General features: G+C 42.4%; 1 protein-coding gene and 1 long non-coding RNA gene across 8 annotated transcripts in view; both read right to left on the bottom strand.

The window, feature by feature from the left end:
- The window catches only part of LOC146407007 (uncharacterized), a 121,653-nt gene extending 120,976 nt beyond the window's left edge, over positions 1–677 (bottom strand). The window contains exon 1 of the long non-coding RNA XR_014821161.1: positions 591–677. This is a non-coding gene — a long non-coding RNA (uncharacterized LOC146407007). The remainder of the gene's footprint in view (positions 1–590) is intronic.
- A 10,431-nt stretch (positions 678–11,108) lies between these two features.
- The window catches only part of SH3GL2 (SH3 domain containing GRB2 like 2, endophilin A1), a 203,441-nt gene continuing 192,534 nt past the window's right edge, over positions 11,109–22,015 (bottom strand). For 2 of the 7 annotated variants that reach the window (XM_001925157.7, XM_084984515.1), the window contains 5 exons: positions 21,745–21,878; positions 19,312–19,470; positions 17,712–17,815; positions 15,255–15,385; positions 11,109–12,681 (listed from right to left, as the gene is read on the bottom strand). In XM_001925157.7, the coding sequence (XP_001925192.2) occupies positions 12,482–12,681; positions 15,255–15,385; positions 17,712–17,815; positions 19,312–19,470; positions 21,745–21,878 (728 nt within the window). In that variant the 3' untranslated portion in view covers positions 11,109–12,481. Of the gene's footprint in view, positions 13,703–13,986; positions 15,386–17,711; positions 17,816–19,311; positions 19,471–21,744; positions 21,879–22,015 lie in introns of all 7 variants that reach the window. The other 5 variants (XR_014821165.1, XR_014821166.1, XR_014821164.1 and 2 more) reach the window with 5 other exon arrangements.

A 22,015-nucleotide genomic window follows, 5' to 3' on the forward strand; every position in this document is an offset into this window, starting at 1 on the left:
ACATAACTCGTAAATGGGGGGTGGTTCATTTGCTTTGAATTTGAGGACTTTTGTTCCTCATCCACAAAATACAAGTTATATGAAAAACTGTTCACTTTGGTACCAGGAGAGTATGGGCTTTGGAGTCAGAAAGACTTGAGTTGGAATTCTGAGTTTCAGGTCCTTCCTATGTGAAACTGGCTGACAGTGCCTTTCTTTTGGGTTTGTTGTGTAGATTACAATAGATAATATATGTCAGGAGCCATGGCAAACTCTTGGAAAATCCCTCCTCCTGTGAGCCAGAAGGGATGGACAGACTATCGTTTATGGATTTTTGAAGAAGACACTTGAAGCATTTGAGTCCTCTCCTAGGAAACAGGCCACTCATAGGTAGCAATGAAGAAAAAAACAAGTTTAAAGGTCCCTCTTTGGTTAGAAATCATGCTTGCTTGATTTTTCTGTTTCTGGAAAAGCAGAAAGAGTTATTTGCCACAAATGAGGCAAGATAGCACCATGGGCCTATATTTTCTACCCTGAGGGAAAAATAATAAAATAGGTCAGAACATAGACTCTCCCCTCCCCCAGGGAACACTCCCCCAAGGAACACCCACCTGGTGGCCACCACAGAGGCTTGGCTGGGTGTGTGACAAAGCCCAGCTGATTATCACCACAGGAGCCATGCCAACTCCGAGTCAGGACTGTGAAGACAAGTGAAACATTCTGCTTTAACAGGGGCTAAAATCAACAAGATTAGTATTTAAATAAGAGTTTGGCCTTGCATGGGTAGTAGCACAGGAGGGAGTGAAACCTTCTAACCTGTCTCTCCCTCAGGGACCTGATATTTCCATCTCTGCATGATTAAAAGAATCAAAGTAGGAATTCCGGTATAAACATGGCAGCACAAGACAGGCATTTCCCAGGATGAGATGCCATACCAAAAAAAATTAACGGAAGCAATAGCTGTATGAGTAATGACATTTTAAGCAAAATTAGGAGGGAGGGATAGATAATCCTCAGCCTCAAAAAACATCCGGGAGGGAATGGGAGGGACTGGGAATCTGGAGTTAATAGACACAAACTATTGCCTTTGGAACGGATGAGCAATGAGATCCTGCTGTATAGCACTGGGAACTATATTTAGATACTTATGATAGATCATGATAGTGTGAGAAAAAGAATGTATATATGTATGTGTGACTGGGTGAACTTGCTGTTCAGTAGAATATTAACAGAACACTGTAAACCAACTATAATGGAAAAAAAATAAAAATCATTTAAAAAAAAATCCAAGGTTGTTAAAAACAACCAAATCAGGTGAGAAGCAATTCAGGAAGAAGCTGTGCAGGGGGGAAATGTTTAATAAGCTGCTTCAGGGGCTCAAAAGATGTCAGCAAGTATATACTCCCTCCATGTAAAGTGCTTATCCCAATGTGACAGATAAATATCCCTTGGATATAATAAAAGTTGCAAGATCTGAGGGTCTGATTCTGAGGTCTGAGGAGAGAAGAGCAGAAATGGGTTGAGCAGAAGCTTCATGGGGTGGAGAGTTGGTATAGCATGTACTTCAAAACCCTCTTGGTCCTAGTTCTTACTCCAGCCAAAGCTGCAGCATCCACTTTCACAGAAGCTATGACTGGCTCTGCACAGATGCAGGGAGAAAGAGCCTTGCCTCAGGTTAAGACTGTTTACCTTTCATTTCTTGGGAACCCACTTTAGTATTTAGCCATGGGACACCTAGAAGAGTAGGGAATAGGAGCCAACATATCAATGCTCATCCCTTCTAAGATTCAAGTGAACATTTCTCCTTGGTAGATTACAGTGGGATCAAGCACTAATGGCAAGGCAGTAAAATACCTCAAAATGTACCTTTGTTTGGCCTTTGGTTGTTTCCCTGTCCCAATTTCCTGATTCCTGGAATCACATTTCCCTCCAAATTCACCCACATGTGAGCCTTTGTTTCAGTCTCTTCATAGTGGGATGTCAGGCAAAGAAAATTTTTAGCTCCAGAAGTGGCTCTAGAAAACAAACTCTCAGAGTAGGATTTGGCAGCAGATTGCCTACTCACTGGTCAGATGGTGGAGACCCCATTCAAGGTAGCCATTTGAAGGACAAAGCATCACAATGAACTCCTACTTGTGGGGTAATAGGATTAGTTATTGGTGGAAGGTGAAAGGCACTTGAACAGCACAGGGAAATGGTAATTGTGATGACAGTGGAGTTCATGGCTTTGGTAACTGAATATCTTGGGGGGAAAAAAATAGCCACAGGTCAACCAACAATAAACTGTGAAAAAACAGAGGGCCTTGAGGGAAGTGTTTAAGAAACCCTAATCTCCTGCATCTGTAGGGCAGACTGTATTGGAGATCAAGCTCAAAGTCTGCCAGGGAGGCAAAGTTACAAAGAAAACTGATTATACATTCTGGACAGTTGCCTTCTGTCAAAGCCAGGAAGAACAGGACCCAGAGGACTGGAAAGGAGCCGTCTGCGTGGACGAGGCTCAGAACCCTGACTTCTCACGTCCCCTAAATCATCCCATCTGAAAGGGCTGGGAGGCCAACCCTCCCTCCACTTTGCCAGAGAGGAGCAGCCTCCCCTCCCAGGAGTCTCTGCAGACTTCACCAAGTCTGCTGCTTCTCACTGCTTCCAGGCTAACAAACAGCATCAGAGTTCAGTGCACCCAGAGCTCAGAAATGCAGTCCCTGCTCTAGCCAAAGAGTCTCCTCAGGGAAGGGAGAAGAAGCTTCCAGGGACTGGCAGCAATGAGGAGGAGATGTGTTGGAGGGGAGCTCCAGTCTGCTGAAATTGGGATAAGTGTGCAGAACATATTGGCCAGCAGGGGGAGAATTTACTGACTCGGGAGGACACGCACCCAAGACCTGGAGCTTGCCTAGTGTGTGGCTGGAACAGCTCCTACAAGCTTTGCTACATACATGGCCTATAGTTAGGTAGGTGAGGCACTGGAGCTACTCTGCATGGTGTTAGGAAAGAGGTGACAAGGTTCAAGGAGGTGAACAAGGTAGATGGGACATTTTTCCAGATGGATGGCCATCAATACCAGAACTATTTATCAATGAAACCATTATCTTTCCCACTTAACTAAAATGTCTCTTTTTCAAGGAAGGTTTTGTCCAACTATATGCCCAAGAGTGGGATTGCTGGGTCATATGGTAGTTCTATATTTAGTTTTCTGAGGTACCTCCATACTGTTTTTCATAGTAGTTGTGCCAATTTACCTTCCCACCAACAGTGTAGGAGGGTTCTCTTTTCTCCATACCCTCTCCAGCAATTGTTATTTGTGGACTTATTAATGATAGCCATTCTCACTGGTGTGAGGTGGTACCTCATAGTGGTTTTGATTCACATTTCTCTAATAATCAGTAATGTTGAGCATTTTTTCATGTGTTTGTTGGCCATCTGTATATCTTTTTTGGAGAAATGTCTGTTCAGGATACAGGCACCCATATGTTCATTGCAGCACTATTCCCAATAGCCAAGACATGGAAACAACCTAGATGTCCATCGACAGATGATCGCATTAAGAAGATGTGGTATATATACACAATGCAATACTACTCACCCATAAAAAAGAAAAAAATAATGCCATTTGCAGCAGCTAGGATGGAACTAGAGACTCTCATACTAAGTGAAATAAGTCAGAAAGAGAAAGAGAAAGATCATATGATATCACTTATATCTGGAATCTAACAGACAGCACAAATGAACCTTTCCACAGAAAAGAAACTCATGGACTTGGAGAAGAGCCTTGTGATTGCCAAGAGGGAAGGGGAGGGAGCGGGATGCACTGGGAATCTGGGGTTAATAGATGCAAACTACTGCCTTTGCAATGGATAAGCAATGAGAGCCTGCTCTGAGAATTATATCTAGTCACTTATGATGGAGCCGGATGGAAGATGATGTGAGAAAAAGAATGTATATACTTATGTGTGACTGGGTCTCTTTGCTGTACTGTAGAAAACTGACAGAACACTGTAAGCCAAATATAACAGAAAAAATAAAAATCATTAAAAAAATTTCTTTAAAGTCTCCATTTTTATACTATAAAACAGCACTGATCACAGATTAGAGGTTACCTAGATGGCAGGGTAGAAGCAGAGATTGACCCCAAAGGGGTGAAAACAATCTTTTGAGATGGGACTAGATTTCAGGGGTGGTGCACAATTCTATAAATTTACTCAAAATCATTAAACTGTACATCTCAGAAAGGTAAATTTTATGTTACATAAATTGCCTGTCAGTAAATCTGCTTTAAAAATTACTCCAAGTATATTGTTTAGACTTTGTAACTGTTGTTATTGTCTCTGCAAATGGCATTTCTTTTTTTTTATTATTTTTTTTAAGTTTTTGGCTGTGCTAGAAGTTCCCAGGCCAGGGATTGAACACACACCACGGAAGTGATCTGAGCTGCTGCTGTGACCACAAGGGAACTCCTAGAGATGGTATTTCTTGAAGGCTGTTGCTCAAGGTGAAACCTACAACTTTTTTTTCAGCTTAGCTTCAGAAACCTGGAAGGTGATCGCAGTTTAATTCCTATACTTCAAACACGCAGCCATTGTAAAGTGCCAAACACTTGTGTCTTAATTGAATACTTAGGTCTGGTGATCCATAATTGTGCTTTTTATTATAAGAGCAGGAACTCAGTTTTCTTCCTGAACATTACCTATTATCTCACTGAGTATTGATCTGATACCCAGATATTCTTTAAAAATTGACCTGTTGATTAAAAAAGCAATAACTTAAGAATTATGTCACTGGAAAGAGACATATTTTAAGGCTTGTATACACACAATGATTGTAAAACAATCAGGAAATTTTATCAGACTTTTAACTGATTAAAAAGAAATTTTTTGGCCAGCAGAGGGCAATCTAGGTCCCATGAAACTGGGGGAGAAAAGAGGAATAAAATTATTTTGGGGGGAATGAAAAAGGGAAAAAAAGGACATAAAAGACAATATATAATAATCAGATGGCATCAACATTTTGGTGTTTGGGCTTAAGTCAGTCACTCCAGGTTTCCTCAGGCTTGTGAACCAGTTTCCTCCTTCCTGTTCTTTGCCCTCCTCCTCCCATCTGTATTCTACATAATAAATTCAGATGCTATGATGTTTCTAAGACATCGTCTGACGTTTCTAAGATACTACATGATGTTGCTTTTCTCCAAAGCAAGAGAGAGTCTGTGTCATCACTCCTGTCAGGGTTTCACCTGTGCACTCTACAATACTTTTAACCTTCTCTCTTGATGGAGAGCACAGGCACTATGTGTGAGAGGAAGCTGATGCCTCCTTTCCCCTTCTCAGTTGCCAACCCACGTGTAGGAAGGGACCCTCTCCCACGGGTACTCACAAAACCTAAGGATTCCCAAGTCTGTACCAGGGCTTCTCCATGCGGCTTGATGACTGCATGCATAAGCTATAGGGACAGACAGTGTGCCTGTCACATTGCAGGTACTGGGCCCCGTTAGAGAAAACAGCATCTGAATCCCAGGTATCAGGACCTGCCTCTGAGCATGCGCCTCTTCCTGCTCCAGACAGGCAAGGAGGTGGGACCCACTGATCCAAGTAAGAAAAGCAAGGAAGCTGACAATAACCCCATCAGAGGCACTTGAGTCCCACTGTGGTCATGCCCTGTTCCAGGCCCCTCCCGAGACAGGCAGTGAGCAGTGAGGGCATGAAGGAGTGTCCAGGAATCCCATGTCAGCCCAGACTCAGGCCTGAGATGTCTTTCCTGCCATCAACACACATGGGAAAAACAGACTCTGGATTTGCAGGATCTCTCTGAGTGAGGTGGAAACATGGGTGTCAAATGTTAATCAGCTGTTCAACACAAAGCTCTTTTAAAAAATAAAAGCAAAAACAGAAGAAAAAGTCTGCAAATAGCTGTCTAGTAATTAAAATATTATTATACAGTGGTTCCCAAGCTTGCCTAAAGCTGAGAATCGCCTGGGAAGCTTGCTAAAAACACTGACACACTCTCCAGGGCTTAAACAGCTGCTGTCACACAACTGACTTGGGATTTCTCAGGTCTGCAACCGAAAGCCTGGACTTCCCCACGCCATCATTCTCCACAGAAGGTTCTGTTCAGTGTGCAAGCACAGAGAACAATTTAGTGGGGGACAATAACTGATTAATTCATCTATGACTTGTTGTAACACCAAAGTCAGCATCTAAATATTAGGAAGCAGCTGGTTCTTCCTAAGAAGTGTATCTCATAAACGGTACAGCTCCAAGTGTGGTCCAGGGATCAGAAAACACACCACTATGGAATTTACTGGAAATGCACATTCTTGGGCCCTGCCCAAGATCTACTGAATCAGAATTTCTCGAGGCACATCCCAGGAATCTGTTTTAACAAGCTCTGGGGGATTCTGTAAGAGTAGTGGATTGTTTCCTAAACCATTCTCCTGGTAAATACATCTTTCCAGGCCTTTCAATGGGCAATTCTGATTCTGAGCAGCTGGAAAGAGAACACGAAAATTTGTGCAAGTTTCCCCAGGTGACTCTCACCATCAGGCAACTTGAAAAGCCTCTATAGGGGCCTCCCTGTTTCTTCATCTTCATGAGTCCTGATGGAGGCAGATATTTTGGTAAGAGATACAAGTAAGAACACTGGTGGAGCTTTTCAAAACTCCAGCTTCTCTAGCCTTTTCCCAAGTCACTGCATCTGGGATCGGTGGCAGAGTAAGAAATAATTCATCTTGTTATCCCACAGTGAGTGACTTAAATGAAGACATAACATTTCAACGGGGATGGCTCTGTGCCTGGGGATGCTCAGAAAAGACCTAGTACCATGCTTGTGCAAAAAAGGCTGGAGCAATGCTTTCTAAGAAGACCACAAAGGCCTGGGTGAGATAACCTGGCACCAGCAGACCCACCTGGGCTGAGGACCAGAGGCCCTTCCCCATGGACAGAACCACGAGAGCACTGCCTGCCACTTCTGATGGGAGCAGGATGGCAGCAATACTTAACTGGGTTTAGAAAAATAAAGAAATATGAGGCTTCTGTTAGCAGTCACACATGGAAAGATTTTAAAGAAACCGAAACAGTAGCAGGGAAATAAAGGGTGAAAATATTGCTTTGAAAACTTCTCCTTACTTTCTCCATCTCCTATGTCTGATAGTCGATAAAGTCAGGTTTTTCTAAGACCTTATAGTCTCTATTTCACCATTAAGAAGCTCACAATGTCTCTGTCTTGCTACTAAGATATTTCATAACGTTGGTAAATCCCTTTTTTTTGCTTTAAAAAAAAAAAAGCTTTCAGTACCAGTAAACATGTGACACTACATTGGGTAACCATCAACCCATATTCACAAAGCTCTCCTTCTTCCAGTGTTTAACTCCAAAGAGTTAGGGTTTAACACCCTGGTCTTTAGTCAAAACCACATACATTGAGCTTAACGAAGCGCTTGATACAGGGTAATAAACAATGGTGGTTCACATTTTTGTCCCTTCAATTACAAGCATCATCTGATAAAAGCAGTGAATGTGTTTGATTCCCTGGTGTGAAAAGAATGACAGAGAAATTCAAACACAGCTGTAAATACACATCTATGTTTATTGCTTGAAGTCTCCTAAAAGCCTATATAATCAGGACAGACTCTGCCAGGTAAAGAAATCTACATTATGCCTGTCAGGAAAATTCCCAAGTTCATGAATGCCACAAGCTTTTTCAGATGACACCCGGAAATAGATATGAAACCCTTGTTTCTGAGACCACATTTGCTGTGGGGTTGGGGAGGATTAAGAATTCTAGATTACAGAGAGGGCTCCAAAGAGCTCCGCATTTTCCTGATATTCAAATTTTGTTCTCCACCTCTCTAATGTGAACAACTTGGTTATTTCTTACCTGAAGAGACTTCCCAAAATCTTGGCCTTGGTACATATGGGTGAATAATCTCACAGGGTAGCACAAAAAAAGTCCAGGATTCCTTCTCGAGAAAATGATGTTGAGATGCTGCTCTCTGTTCTTTTGCCTCCAAAGTTGAAAGCCTGCTCCACTTCTGTCAAGAATCATGGCTCTTCCTGACCCAAACAGGGCCACCATCACTTAGGCACATGTAAGACGTGAGTGACATTCAACAGCCTGAACTTTAAGTGGTTAGCCTTCACTGGAGCCTTTCAAAAATAGCTTTGTTCCTTTCCTTGACAGCAACTTTAATATGGGGACTCAGAACAAGTCCTCAGCAGCTGAGCCTAGAAATTGCTGGTGCGGGCACCTTTCCAACTAGCCAGGTAAGTCTTCACCAATTACTCAAAGTTGCAAATGGAAGTTTCAGGATGCCATTTTCTTCAGTGCTAAGCCCTTCCTGGCAACATCATCACCCCCTCTGGCAGTCTGCAAGCAATTCTTTTAGAGTTTTTGCCCTTTCCAGATAGATGCCCAGGAGTGGGATTGCATGATCACGTGGTAGCTCCATTCTTAGTTTTGTTTTTTGTTTTTTTTTTTTTTTTGGTCTTTTCTAGGGCTGCTCCCTTGGCTCACGGCAACTCCGGATCGTTAACCCACTGAGTAAGGCCAGGGATCGAACCTGCAACCCTACGGTTCCTAGTCGGATTTGCTAACCACTGAGCCATGACAGGAACTCCCTATTTTTAGTTTTTTTAAGGAAACTCCTCACTGTTCTCCACAGTGGCTGCACCAATTTCCATTCCCACCACAGTGTAGGAGGGTTCCCTTTTCTCCACACCTTCTGCAGCATTTATCATTTGTAGACTTTTTGCTGATAGCCATTCCGTGAGGTGATACTTCACTGCAGTTTTGATTTGCATTTCTCAGATCATTAGCGATGCAGTTCTTAATCTGGTTAAACAAGAGGGTCTTGAAATAATGAGTTTTAACAGTGCCCACATGGAACACTAGAAGCTGTTTTGAAAATAAAGTCTTGAAATAATCCTGATTTCCTAAACCACTGCTAGGCAGATGCAGACTAGGAGATGGCACATTCTAGGATAAATGTTATATACTTTCAACAGTATATGGAAAAATTTCTAGTCTTGGTCACTTCATTCTTAACTGTCTACTTATTTTTTAGCAAAGAAAAAACTAAGGAAAAATAATTATTTTCCCCCAATTTTTCTCTTTCAGATGTATCAGACCTATTAGAAAAAATAAAATGAGATGACTGCCTCACAAATAGCCTTATTGGTTCGGTTTAGTTTAGTTCTGCTTCTGTTTCCACATCGGGCAGTTCATTCTGTGATTAGACTCAGAATAAACAAGCATTTGGAGGTAGATTTGACTTCTCCAATGGTGATCCACTAAGTTGCCTGCACTTTTCAATATTTAAAGTTTTGTAAAAAGGATGATAAATTTCAACAGTTTTGAATTTGCTAAGTGTATTATTAATGGCCTCCAAGACTCAGACTCCCTTGAATGAAAATTAAATTCTTCCTAGAAGCTGCAGTCATTTAGTTTCATTTGACATTGATTCATGAGATTATTTGGTGCTGGATCTTGCTATTGGTTTCCCTTTGGGGTTACAGAACTGCTATTACACAGATACAATAACATCTGGACAAATAACTTTAGAGACAATGAAAAGCTTTATTGGTTCAAACATGGTTGAAAACATATACGTCTCTTTCTTGACTGGCTCTTCTGTATGGATCACCCTTTTTCCTATCATTGCATCAATACCACACTGTCTTAATTACCATAACTTTATGTTTCATATCTAGAAAAATCCTCCAACTTTATTGTTCTTCTTTTAAAAAAAAAATAAAATCCCTTTGTATAACTTTCATTACATGCTTGTCAGTTTTCCAACACACAGAAAAAACTTCCTGAGATTTTGAAACTGCACTAAACCCTAGGTCAATTTGGGCAGAAATAACAGACAATGCTGAGTTTTCCTACCCACAAACATAAATATCTCTATTAAGGTCTTATTTTTTCTCAAACATGTTTCCTAATTTCCCATGTAGAGATCTTCTATAATTCTTATTAGATATATATCTATGGGTTTGAATTTTTGATGCCTTTATAAATGATATGTATTTTTAGGTTCTTTTTTTCTAATTGACTGTTACTGGTATATAAAATTTCAGGGGGTATTGATTATATCCAATAATTCTATTATATTCACTTACTAGGTCCACTAGCCTATCTGCGGCTCTTCTGGATTTTCTTTCTCCATTCACAATAATGTCACTGGGAATTTCTTTTTAACATTGAAGATTTGATCTGTAATACTCTAACTCATAGCTAGCAAAAATATTATTTTCTTGTTAGAGCAGTCCCATATAGAACTTAGAACATTATATTAAAACTATTTGCTTTGGATTAGAACATTTGGACCAATGGCCTGAGCCCAGAAGAATACAAAGGGCACCCAGTACATAAAGAGCATGTTTATTTTCTCAGGAGCTCAAGAAATACATACTTTGTATGCACTGCTCCCCTATTCTCCCACTCCTTCTCCCTCCCCCCAATACACACCAAGGGAAAAGAATGCTGGCTTTTGGTCAATCTGTATTTCCATGGCTGGTCCTCTCTCTTAAAGCATGTTAAGAAAGCAAAAGACAGGTTGAAATTATGTATTTTATTTGCTCCTCTAAACATTATACTCTTCTGTTGATATCACCATGATGTGATCTCATTTAACTTCTAGAAGACCTCCTCTTCCCACTTCCTTTTTTCTTCTTCTTATTACAGCCACACCTGAGGTATACAGAATGTTCTGGGCTACAGGTTGAATCGGAGGTGCAGATGCAGCCTATGCCACAACCACAACCACACCGGATCTGAGCCCAAGCTGCATCTGCCATCTGTTTCAGCTTGTGGCAACGCTGGATCCTTAACCCACTGATCAAGGCCAGGGATCGAATTGAGATCTGAGAGACTATGTCGGGTTCTTAACCTGTTGCGTCACAACAGGAATCCCATCTCCCCACTTTCTTATCTTCTCTCTTAAATCTCCTCCTTCCTGGGGCTACTAAGAAGTCACCAGTGCCCAGGCTAACTTGCTTCTTGACAATAGCACTTTCCCTGATGATGGAGAAACAGGGCTGAAGTTGGAAGCAGGTCTGGGTGGCTTTATGGGAAGGCAATGAAGACTTGTCCACCCACTGTGGGGCCCAGAGAAGTGACACAAAATAAAGGACCAGAGCCTTTGGTTCTGTCTTCAGCAGTATTTATTGGAAACAGCGATGCTTCCCGTGGCAAGAGTTTATACACGAAGCAATAAGATTTGCCTTTCACTCCACATGATCCACTACCGCGGGTAGCACATCCGAAGCAGCACATTAAACCTCTGAGAGAATCTGTACAGCTAGATAAATAGAACTCTGGATACTTAACAGGGCTTTAATGACTGATACAAAAACAAAACCAAAAAACCACTCATAAGCTTACGCACAGCACTGTACACACAAAATGAATATGAGCAAGAAGGGAGAGAAATAAAAGTCATGGCTGAACTGGGAAAGAGTTTTGCATATGCAGCCACACATCTTAAACTGCTAAGCACAAAAATCATCTTTATTTGGTCCTCATTGAGGGCAGAATATGCACAAATGATGTTCAAAGAACACAAGGTGAAAGTGGAAAGTGATGACAGTTACTTTTCTCGGTCTATAACCTAGTGGGAAAATGGTTTCTCCTCGTGTCTCTGTGCCAAATGGATTCATGAAACATGGAATTCATAAATAAACTGAAGTGAGGATATTTGCTTTTCCATGTACCATCAGAAATGCCCTATATACATACATGGTTTCTATTCAGCAAGAAATTTAAGCTTGGAAACCAGATCTCTTCCCAAGTCCTCATGATAGAGAATCTCCTCCTTAGCCCCACCCACAGAATGTTGGCTGCTAATGGTCTTAGTTGGACATAAAACGGGAATTCCACTCTGGTCTTAATAGCAGGGAGGGGAGAAAACTGGATGTACCTCAGCAATAGGCATAAGCAGGGGGAACAAAGGTGACTGTTTTCAGAGAAGGCTTTGAACCCACACCCAACACTTCTCTGTTGACAGCAACAAGGGAGTGGCTCATTCAAACCAGAAGACACTTCGCTGGTGAGGGAGGCTTTCTTCAACAATTCCATGACTCACATGTTTGGGAGGGGTCAATCAATGTGAAAACAAGAACTTTCTCTTCTATTGAAATAAAGAACCTGAGACCTTGAGATGGCCCCGGGTGATAGACGGTATCTTCGGTGGGTGGGATGGTTTTTCTGGGATGTGGCGCATGGTCATAGTCTCAGAAGCCACAGCCTCCTGAGACCTGTGTAAACAGCAGTTCTGTGACTACTGGCTGGTCTCAGATGGTAATTAAAAAGCACATGCCATGCCCACCAGGCGAAGAAGACACCATCCATCACCATGACTTTCCTGGGCTCACGCAAGTCAACCAAAGATACTCAGTGGGGCTGGATGACTTGGACCACTGCGGCCTGCACTTGGGATGTGTTGTAAGCAGCATTACCAAAGCAGTGGTTAAACTTAACTATCTGGGTCAAGAAGAGGTGAGCCAGCCACCATAACATCCTAATGGGGCAGAGCAACCAGAATCTCCACATAATTGATGGGGAAGAAGCCTGACTGTCCGTGGAGCATCCCCTCATACCAGTTCTCATCAATCTGGTTGGTGAGTGTGATGATATCACCCTCTTTAAAACCCAACTCCCCTTCATTTTCAGGTTCAAAGTCATACAGAGCTCGGCAGCAGGGCTGATCCATTGGGGCACCTGAGGAACAGAGCAGGAGAGAACACAGAGAGACAGGGGAATTTAACTCACATATCTGCTGCATGCTGCGCCTGCCCAGCCTACTGTCCCCCTGGGTTCCTCCCTCACTCCTCTTCCTGCTGAAGCTTCCTCTTGCCACTGGTCCCCAGTATCTGTGGCATGGCACCTTGCCCTCTCCCCATCTTCAGAAGCTTTCTTACATCTCCGGAAGTTGTTGAATTCCTGTTTCTATTTCCAGTATGAAAACATGGCCACATCTATTCTCATGATAGGTAGGTACAACACATTTCAACAAGGCTGACCATCCTACAGTGCTCAGCAATAGGAGTCCCAATGACTTAAGGAGTCTTCATGGACTTTAGATTCATAATGGAGCATGGACAGAATTCTTTTCATGCTAACCTCTTTAAAATCTCTGCACGTGTGAAACAGTAAAGTATACAGACAGGGCTTTGGGACTTCAGAATAATGGTGCATTTCTTACTTTTAAAAAATAAAGATCCCCAGCCTCTGGAGAGCCACAGTAATGTGATGAAAACAAGACAATATAAAACACTGGGTTCGAGATGCTACTCTCCGTGACCCTTGCACATGGCACTTCACTCTCAGTTTTTCTAAAATTGGAACTAAAAGAACTTACTTCACAGTACTACCGTGGCTATTAAATGGGATTACATAAAAAATGATACAATTTCCACCTCCACATCACATTACCTATATAAATAAGAGGTATGTATCAGAGCTATGGAATATAAAAAATAATAGATTCTACATTGAATTAAATAATGAAGGATGGAATCCTATCTTAAAAGAGAACTGTGTTGGAGTTCCCATTGTGGCTCAGAGTTATCAAATCCAACTAGTTTTCATGAGGACGTGGGTTTGATCCCTGGCCTCACTCAGTGAGTTAAAGATCCAGCATTGCCATGAGCTGTGGCGTAGGTCTCGGACGCAGCTCAGATCCTGCATTGCTGTGGCTGTAGCGTAGGCTGGCAGCTACAGCTCCAATTCAACCCCTAGCCTGGGAACCTCCAGATGCCATGGGTGTGGCCCTAAAAAAGAGACAAAAAAAAAAAAAAAAGAGAGAGAGAGAGAGAAAACTGTTAAATGAGCAAAAGTATTACCATAGCAGGCATACACACATGCGTATAAACTCAGGCAAGTGGAAACAGCTCCATGCCACCTGGATGGCTCTGAAGGGGGACAATGATTTTTTTTTTTTTTTTTTGGTCTTTTTGTCTTTTCTAGGGCTGTTCCCATGGCATATGGAGGTTCCCAGGCTAGGGGTCGAATCAGAGCCATAGCCACCGGCCTACACCAGAGCCACAGCAACACAGGATCCGAGCCGCATCTGCGACCTACACCACAACTCACGGCAACGCCGGATCCTTTAACCCACTGAGCAAGGCCAGGGACCGAACCCGCAACCTCCTGGTTCCTAGTCGGATTCATTAACCACTGAGCCACGACGGAAACTCTGATAATGATTTTTTTTAACTTAGAGAAAGCAAATTAACAAGTCTCCAAAAGAAAAATGAGATATGTGTTTGCTTTCTGAGCAGGGAGAAGCCAGGTTACATTATGTGCCTAGTCCTTATAACCAGCAAAAGCCCCACACGAGGGCTCTGAGCAGCAGAGGTAAGCCCGAGGAGCAGAGCCAATGGTCATCACACCCTCCCTTTTTGCCTTCATGGTCTCCTGAGAGCATCTCATAAAACATTTCCTTCTGTAGAACATCCAGCACTGGGGATACAGGGAAACAGGAGAGAGCTTCCCATCCTTAACATCCATATCCAGGATAAGGCAGTTCCCACTCTTCGACCAAGCAGATTCTTAAGGATGAATATACCTCAAGCACAGGCTTTTATCTGTTCTGTATGCAGGGGGTAGAAAGCAGTGGGACCAAGTAAAAGAATAATACAATCAGTTATACATCTACATCTCTGAAAGAAAATAATTTTCAGCTTTTAATGCACCTACCTGTTACCATAGCACAATGAACTGGTGGAGGGTGGGGAGGGGAAGAAAATCCAGCAGATAGTGGGATTCAAAATATATTCATCTGCAAATATATTCACCCTCATGTTCGTGGGCCTCAAGAAACCCAACGCAGCAGGTTTCTGGAGCTGCCATCTGTGGGGTATGTGTGAGTGTACAAGGGCATGCACTGCCTTGGGGCACTCACCCCCACGCATGCTGGAATCACAGAAAGGGACAGACAGGAAAGAAGATGACATCCCTACAACTCAACTGACATATTACAGTGATTTAAAGACCACAAAAGAGGGTCAGTATCAAATGTGTTAAAGCAGGTAAGTGTGCGCCGATGGAGACTGAGGGTAAAAGGGACGTACAATGAAGGCTTTACAGAGGAGAGAGAGAGTAAAGGAGGGAAAGAGAATGAATGAGACAAGAAGGAACTCCTTTAAGAGAGTTTCTACCTGACAAAACCATCCTGTAAGAAATATATTCCTGCATAATTCTTATGTAGCCAGATGGGATTGCTCCTAGAATTTCTGGAAGAGTGTTCATGGGGCGTGGCCAAGGCCATGTACCAGGGATCCGATACTTACCTGCAGGTTTGGGGGTGCCTGTGTGGGAGAGGCCCCCATTGGGCTGAGTGCTGTCCCCAGTTGGAAACTCCAGGCTCATTCGAGGTTTGGGCTGATACTCCCTTCGAGGCTGAGATGAAGCTTGTCTTATTCTGCATTAAAGAGAAAAGATGGGGAGTTCCTGTCGTGGCTTGTTGGAAACAAATCTGACATGAGGATGAAGGGTCAATCCCTAGCCCTACTTAGTGGGTTAAGGATCCGGCGTTGCTGTGAGCTGTGCTGTAGGTCAAGCACATGTCTCAGATCTGGCGTGGCTGTGTCTGTGACTGTGGCTGGCAGCTGTAGTTTGATTCAACCCCTAACCTGCAAACCTCCATATGCTGCAGGTGTGGCCTTTACAAAGACAGACAGACAGACAGACAGAGAAAGAAAGAAAGAAAGAAAGGAAGAAAGAAAGGAAGAAAGAAAGGAAGAAAGAAAGGAAGAAAGAAAGGAAGAAAGAAAGGAAGAAAGGAAGAAAGGAAGAAAGGAAGGAAGGAAGGAAGGAAGGAAGGAAGGAAGGAAGGAAGGAAGAAAGAAAGGAAGAAAGAAAGAAAGAAAGAAAGAAAGAAAGAAAGAAAGAAAGAAAGAAAGAAAGAAAGAAAGAAAGAAAGAAAAAGAAAAGGTAGGAGGTGGGAGGTGGGATGTGTAGTCAATTAAGAAGCAAAAAGAAAAGCAATTAAATCGAGAAAATGCTTTGACTAGCTACCAATCTACCACTGTGGAGCAGGTGAAATCTGAAAAGGACCCTCAGTTTTCTTATCTGTGTCTGTCTCCACTTGGGCGCTGGGGTCACGCTCTCTGCAGTTATACCCTCATTGCTTTCATCCTTCCTCTCAGGTTCTCCCTCATTAATTCCGAGCTCACTCTGCAAGTCTGCACTGCGCTAGGCACCAGGAACACAAAAGGTGAGTAAGACACAATTCTTACCCTCAAACAGCTTATGGTCTGGAGTGGAGACAGAACACAAACAACTGATTACCGTGAATTGTAATAAGTGCTGCCATGGAGATTTGTACCAAATGCTGCAGGAACACAGGGATGGAGCTGGCAGTGAGATGGGGAGGAGCTACCTGTCCCAGGGGAGGCTGGAGAAGGCTTAAGGACAGAGGTGAAAGATCATCAGAAGTCATTTCTAGATAAACAGTTGTTTCCAGAAGAAAGTTATTCCATGCAGAGCTTGAGAAGGTGTGGGGGGAGGAGAGGAGGAAATACTGTGTGTTCTGAGAACAGCACAGAGGGAAAGGAAAGAAGCCAAGGAAGAAGGAAGAAAGGTGGAAAGGTACAGGCAGGCAAAGTATTCTGCTCACCCCTGAGTACTTCCCACCCTTTTAGGTGGTCATTAAGCAAAGTGTAGGGCAGATCTGCAAGGGTGGGGAGAGTTTAGGGTATGGTGATTGAAGAGTAACAGTGACTCTAAACATTTTAGGGGAAAACAAGAAAAGTGGCCTCCATGCTTAACAACTGTCACAAAGACATATAAAATTTCTTTAGTACTTTGAAGGGCATGGTTTGAAGCCTTTTTAGAGGCTTTGGCATGTCACACACATATTTCCACAAGTGTGCACTGTGGGGAGGTGCACAATCAAAGCACTAGTCAAGGAAGATACCAAGAAGAGGAGGCTGGCCAGATAGAAACAGGTCAGGAAGTTGCTCCTCATACAGCATCATAAGTGGAGGCTGCCTTGCACATTTATGGCCGTATCAACAGCTGTGAGAGTCAAATCTGGCCACAGCTGAGAATAAAAGCTGGTGAGGCCAGCCTCTGAGGCATACACGTTCAGCTTAAATAAAGTAACCCATATTATATAGCAACAGGCACCATACACACTCTCCGCAGCACTAGGGAGCCCCATTCCAAAAGAAAACTACCCCAGCCTGGCTATGGGGCACATATGAGAATGCAGAACAGGCCTACGAAAGCAGCTGCCTCTGGTGGACCTTGTCACCACCATTCAAAGAAACATAAGGTGCAAAATAACACAGGCTTTCCAATAGGTTATGCTTAAATGTGAAGCCCTGTTGCCCCACTGTGTGATCCTAAGCCTCAGTCTGCTCATCGGTTAGGTAAGGCTAAAGAGACACGGTTCCAGGGCTGTATGTGACTGAGGATGATATGCCTTTGGTACCCACACAGAATAGCTGCTGAGCAAATCACATCCATTATCATTAGTAGTGTCCTGGGTCCCATCTGTGGCAACCAAAATAAAACCTAAGTATCGACCTCTCATAAACACAAAATGAGATTCAACAGAACAAAGTAAAACAAAGCCCAAGACAATATAAAATCAAAATGAATGGTTCACAAGGTGTCTGTATAGGACCAGCAGGAATTGTGGTGGGAGTTTTTCTTCAAATGTATTCTAATATTTCCATTTCTTTACACATCATTTTATAGCAAGAAAATGGAAATGTAAAAGGCAGGAATCCGGATGATACCTTTCTTCCAGTCTAACGGTGACCTGCTGCAGGATCTGGACGGCCTGCTTATGGTACTCCAGCTGGGCTTGGACAAGTGCAGAGAGCTGGCTCACCTGTTCAATCTGCAATCAACAGGGGAATCATGCCTTAGTTACCAGTTTGCTATCTTTAACCAACTGCTACTACTCAGTACATCTGACAGAGCTGCCCCTGCATACAGCCCTGTGCCTGACAATGCCCATAACTGTGTGGTAAGTTAAGCTGACTGATAGTTTTGCAGGTTCCAAATTGACTGAGGATAATACAGCAAACCTACACTTGGAAACTCTACGAGAAGAAACATTAGACAGAATCCTCCTGAAGCTCACATAAGTCTTGTCAAACAGTATCAGGTTTGGCTACAACCTTCTGATTAGGATTTGGCTTATGTTATCGAATTCCTATAGGACAAAAGGTACATTGACTAGGACATTCTTTGCTCCCTATACTTTTCATGACAAGTCAATATTAGTGCTGTTAATAAAAATGTGAACATTGATTTCTCACACGAAGCACTATGGGAGGCAGTGTAGCATGATGGAAAATCTTTTGTTCTTTCTGAGCCTCACTTGTAATGTAAAAGGGTTGGGTCAAGTGACATCTTGGGTTCATTCCAGCTCCGACATTCTACACTTTCTCGGTTACTCTTCATTTTGCATCTTGCGTTGTGATCTGGCTGAGTTATGGCCTCCAAATCAACGAGACCCTGCTGTCCCATGAGTTTTGGGGTGGGGCCCTGGATGCAGGGAAGACGTGATTCAGGTCATGCTCACACCCACGGTTTTCCTCTTCTGTAGTTAGCTGGACAATCTGCTTTTCATAAACACAAACCAACACTGTCTCTGGGTGGCGGGCAAGTCTGCATATGTTCAACATGCCTCCCCTGCCACCAGTCAGGGGAGTGGTAAGTACATACAGGAGAAGCTGGGTAGCAAATGATGGGGCCGGAAGTGGGGAGGAACAAGGACAGGAAAGCTGAGTAACAGGTCTTATGCCATGAGTGGTCAGAATGTAACTTCTGAAGCCATGAACTATAATTTGGTGCTCTGGAAATGGGAAGGCAACTTTTCAACTATCTCATCTATATCCCAAATGTAGTATCTATGCTACAATCTTCAATCTCAATAGAAATTACCTGTGGAAAGAAAATGTCAACTTTACTTCAAAATACAGAACATCTTAACATATACTGGACACTCACTTCTGAAAAGTATTTTACCTGATTGATATTCTTATACTGTCTGAAGTCAATCTGCCCTACATTTCAACAGAGTATTTTTTTAAGCTATTGGACTTATAAGTAGGTCATCAGAAACATGCTTTTATGTCACCTCGATTTATAATATTTTAAGATCACTAGCAGACAAAAACCTAATTAAATCAAACTATAGGAATACAGATAGTTTTACCATTTCTTAGTCTACTTTATAATTTCAAATAATTTTAAAGAAATAACCATCTATTGAGGTTCTCAACAGTGAAATCAATTATTAACATTTCTAATTACATAACCCTTTACCACATTAATCATGTGCTTCACTGGCAAGATTAAATTAAAAACCACAGGAGAGTCACTCACATCCATCTCTAATAGATTGAACATGCTGGACTCAGCAATTTCTTTAGACTCATCAAATTTCTCCAGCGCTTGACGTAACTCTTCATCGGGAATCTTGCCTTGTCGTTTTTTCTTATAATCAAAATCTAGGCGTCGACCCTCCAACTTCTTTAGATGATGCTGAAGAAATCAAGGGCGGGAATATGCTTTGAAAGGATGTATGGAAAGGGCCTAGTCATGCCTCACTTTCCCATCATGCCTCCAAAATAAGATAGGCTAAGCTCTAAAAATTACGTCACAAGAAAAATAAAGAAACATGCATCAGTGGGGCAAATGCTTCCAAAGACTAAATGTGGAGAAACATCTTTAACAATAATTAGAAGCAAGGAAGAAATTGTGGGAAATAGAGTGTCCTTTATTTTCTGCCCTGGCTGGGCCAAAGCCAAGGTGGAATATATGCCTCTCCATCCCATTATGGAAGCTGGGAATGGGTGCACACACTCTACACATTTGGAAAGCGTAGGCAGGTGGGTCTTGAAAGTCTCCTTTTTCAAGAGAAGTGGTATCTCATAGGAAAGCAAAGAAAAAAAACAGTTTGAAATGAGGTGAGAAAGAATGATAGTCTTATTTCTTATATCATAGAACATTAATGCTGGAAAGGATTTATCTTTGAGGTAATCTAGCCTGTTAGATTTATCTAAGATGCTTATTAAAAACATGGATTTGTGGGTTCCCATTGTGGCTCAGCATGTTAAGAACCTGACTAGTGTCCATGAGGATGTGGGTTTAAAACCTGGCCTGGCTCAGTGGGTTAAAGATGTGGCTCAGAGTAGGCTGCAGATGTGACTCGGATCCTGAGTCGCTGTGGCTGTGGTGTAGGCTGGCAGCTGCAGCTCTGATTCTACCCCTAGTCTGGGAACTTCCATATGCCACAGGCGCGGAAAGAAAAAAGAAAAAAACACAGATTTTTTCTTTTTTTTTTAAAGTATAGCTGATTTACAATGTTGTGCCAATTTCCAACACGTAGCAATGTGATCCAGCCATGTATATGTATGTATGTATGTGTATACACACACACACACACACATTCCCTTTCTTATTATCTTCCATCATGGTCTACTCCAAGAGACTGCTTGATTACCTGAATTAGATTATGCAGGGCTAGGGTCTAGGAATCTATGTCTTAACACTTAACCCAATTGACTGGTACAGCTTTCAGGGAATCATAGATTAATATAAGTCTTCCATCTAGCAAATGATGACAATTAGTCATGGACTTAACCTGGAGGAGACCTGAGCAGGAACCTAACACCCCACACTGCACTCCAATCCCTCTGCCTCATCCCAGGTGCACAAGTCTCAGGTGTGTGGCTGCCTAGCCTTGCCCAACACCTCTAGTGACCAAGTGGGAAAGAAGTTTCCCAAAGCTACAAGGTATTTTTTTTTCCTATGAGCTGCAGTGTTCCACTACTAATGGGTGGCAGAAAATGCTAGATTTCCCATAATCTTGCGTGGTGAAAGGGAAGGGAATGAACAGAGCTGGGAGTGGTGAAGAAATGAGAAGTAGAATATCCTCAGCTTTCCTTCCCATTACACAGTCTGCCTCCAATCCATCCCTGACCCAAATGAAATGTCTGTTCTTTTGGAAGGAAGATTTAAAAACAAACAAATAAACAAACAAACAAAAACACATCTGAACTTGCAGTCAGCTGCAGGGCAGAGCATTGGAGTCAGAGTTACATGTTAGATTTAGAGTGAGTTGACCTCATACTAAATGTGTGACCTTGAGCAGGTGGTAGGGCTTAAAGGAGATTTAAGCTCGAATAAGGAGACTGGGGAGATTCCAAGCTATGTTACCTCATGTTATAGTCAAGAAAAACAAATTTCAGACAAGCTCAACAAATATTTGTTGAAGGAATGAATGAGCAAACATTAAACACCTAGTTAGGGCTAAAGTGAGGTGAACTTATTTATTTGGAATAGCTCAACTGTTAGCTACATATTTTAAAAAAGAGGATAGTTGGGTAAATACCATTATAAAAATGCAAAAAATGTTTATAGGGTAATTGAATAACTATGTATTTAAGGTAACAATGGTACAGCTAGTATTTTAGAGGGTGAAATCACCCCAGAAAATCATAGAATTATTAATAAAATTGTATATTATCAGGTACAAGATATTATCCTTCAGGAGAAAAAAGCTTGAAAAAACTTGAAAACTGAACATGGAGAAGTCAATGTAATACTCATGAGTGGCACAGTCACAATGGGTAGACAAAATGTACTGCTTTCTGGCTTCTCTCAAGCCAGAAATTGTGCTGGACTATTTTGCAATTCACATGCTCACGGCTGACAACATGCAAGCTAAGCCTAAAAGATGTTTTCTAAAGGAAAATGGCACCAGCATCTGTACAATTCCAACTGCCCATTTCCCAAAGAATGAGTTGCTGATACCTGAATTTCCCTCAGATCCTTGTCATGAAGATTCTGAAGGGGGTCAATGAAGTTCTGCTTCACTTCCATGTCCAAAGAGTCTTTCACCTCTGAGAGTTCCCGCATGGCCTCCCCCACCTCACCAAGCGCGGGGCCTGGAAGGGGACAATGATGGGCTTGCATGTTAAAGAACAAAGGGGAAAGGCACTTGCAATCAGAGGGCCCATCATGGACGAAAACCCAGGGATCACTGCCCATCTCTGAAGAGAGCCAACACAGGAGACACAGCATA

Source organism: Sus scrofa, chromosome 1, assembly GCF_054392235.1.
Source record: "Sus scrofa isolate SSC_HxYL_T2T_F1_AM1 chromosome 1, Sscrofa_HxYL_maternal_Yorkshire_Landrace_v2.0, whole genome shotgun sequence".
Taxonomy (NCBI): domain Eukaryota; kingdom Metazoa; phylum Chordata; class Mammalia; order Artiodactyla; family Suidae; genus Sus; species Sus scrofa.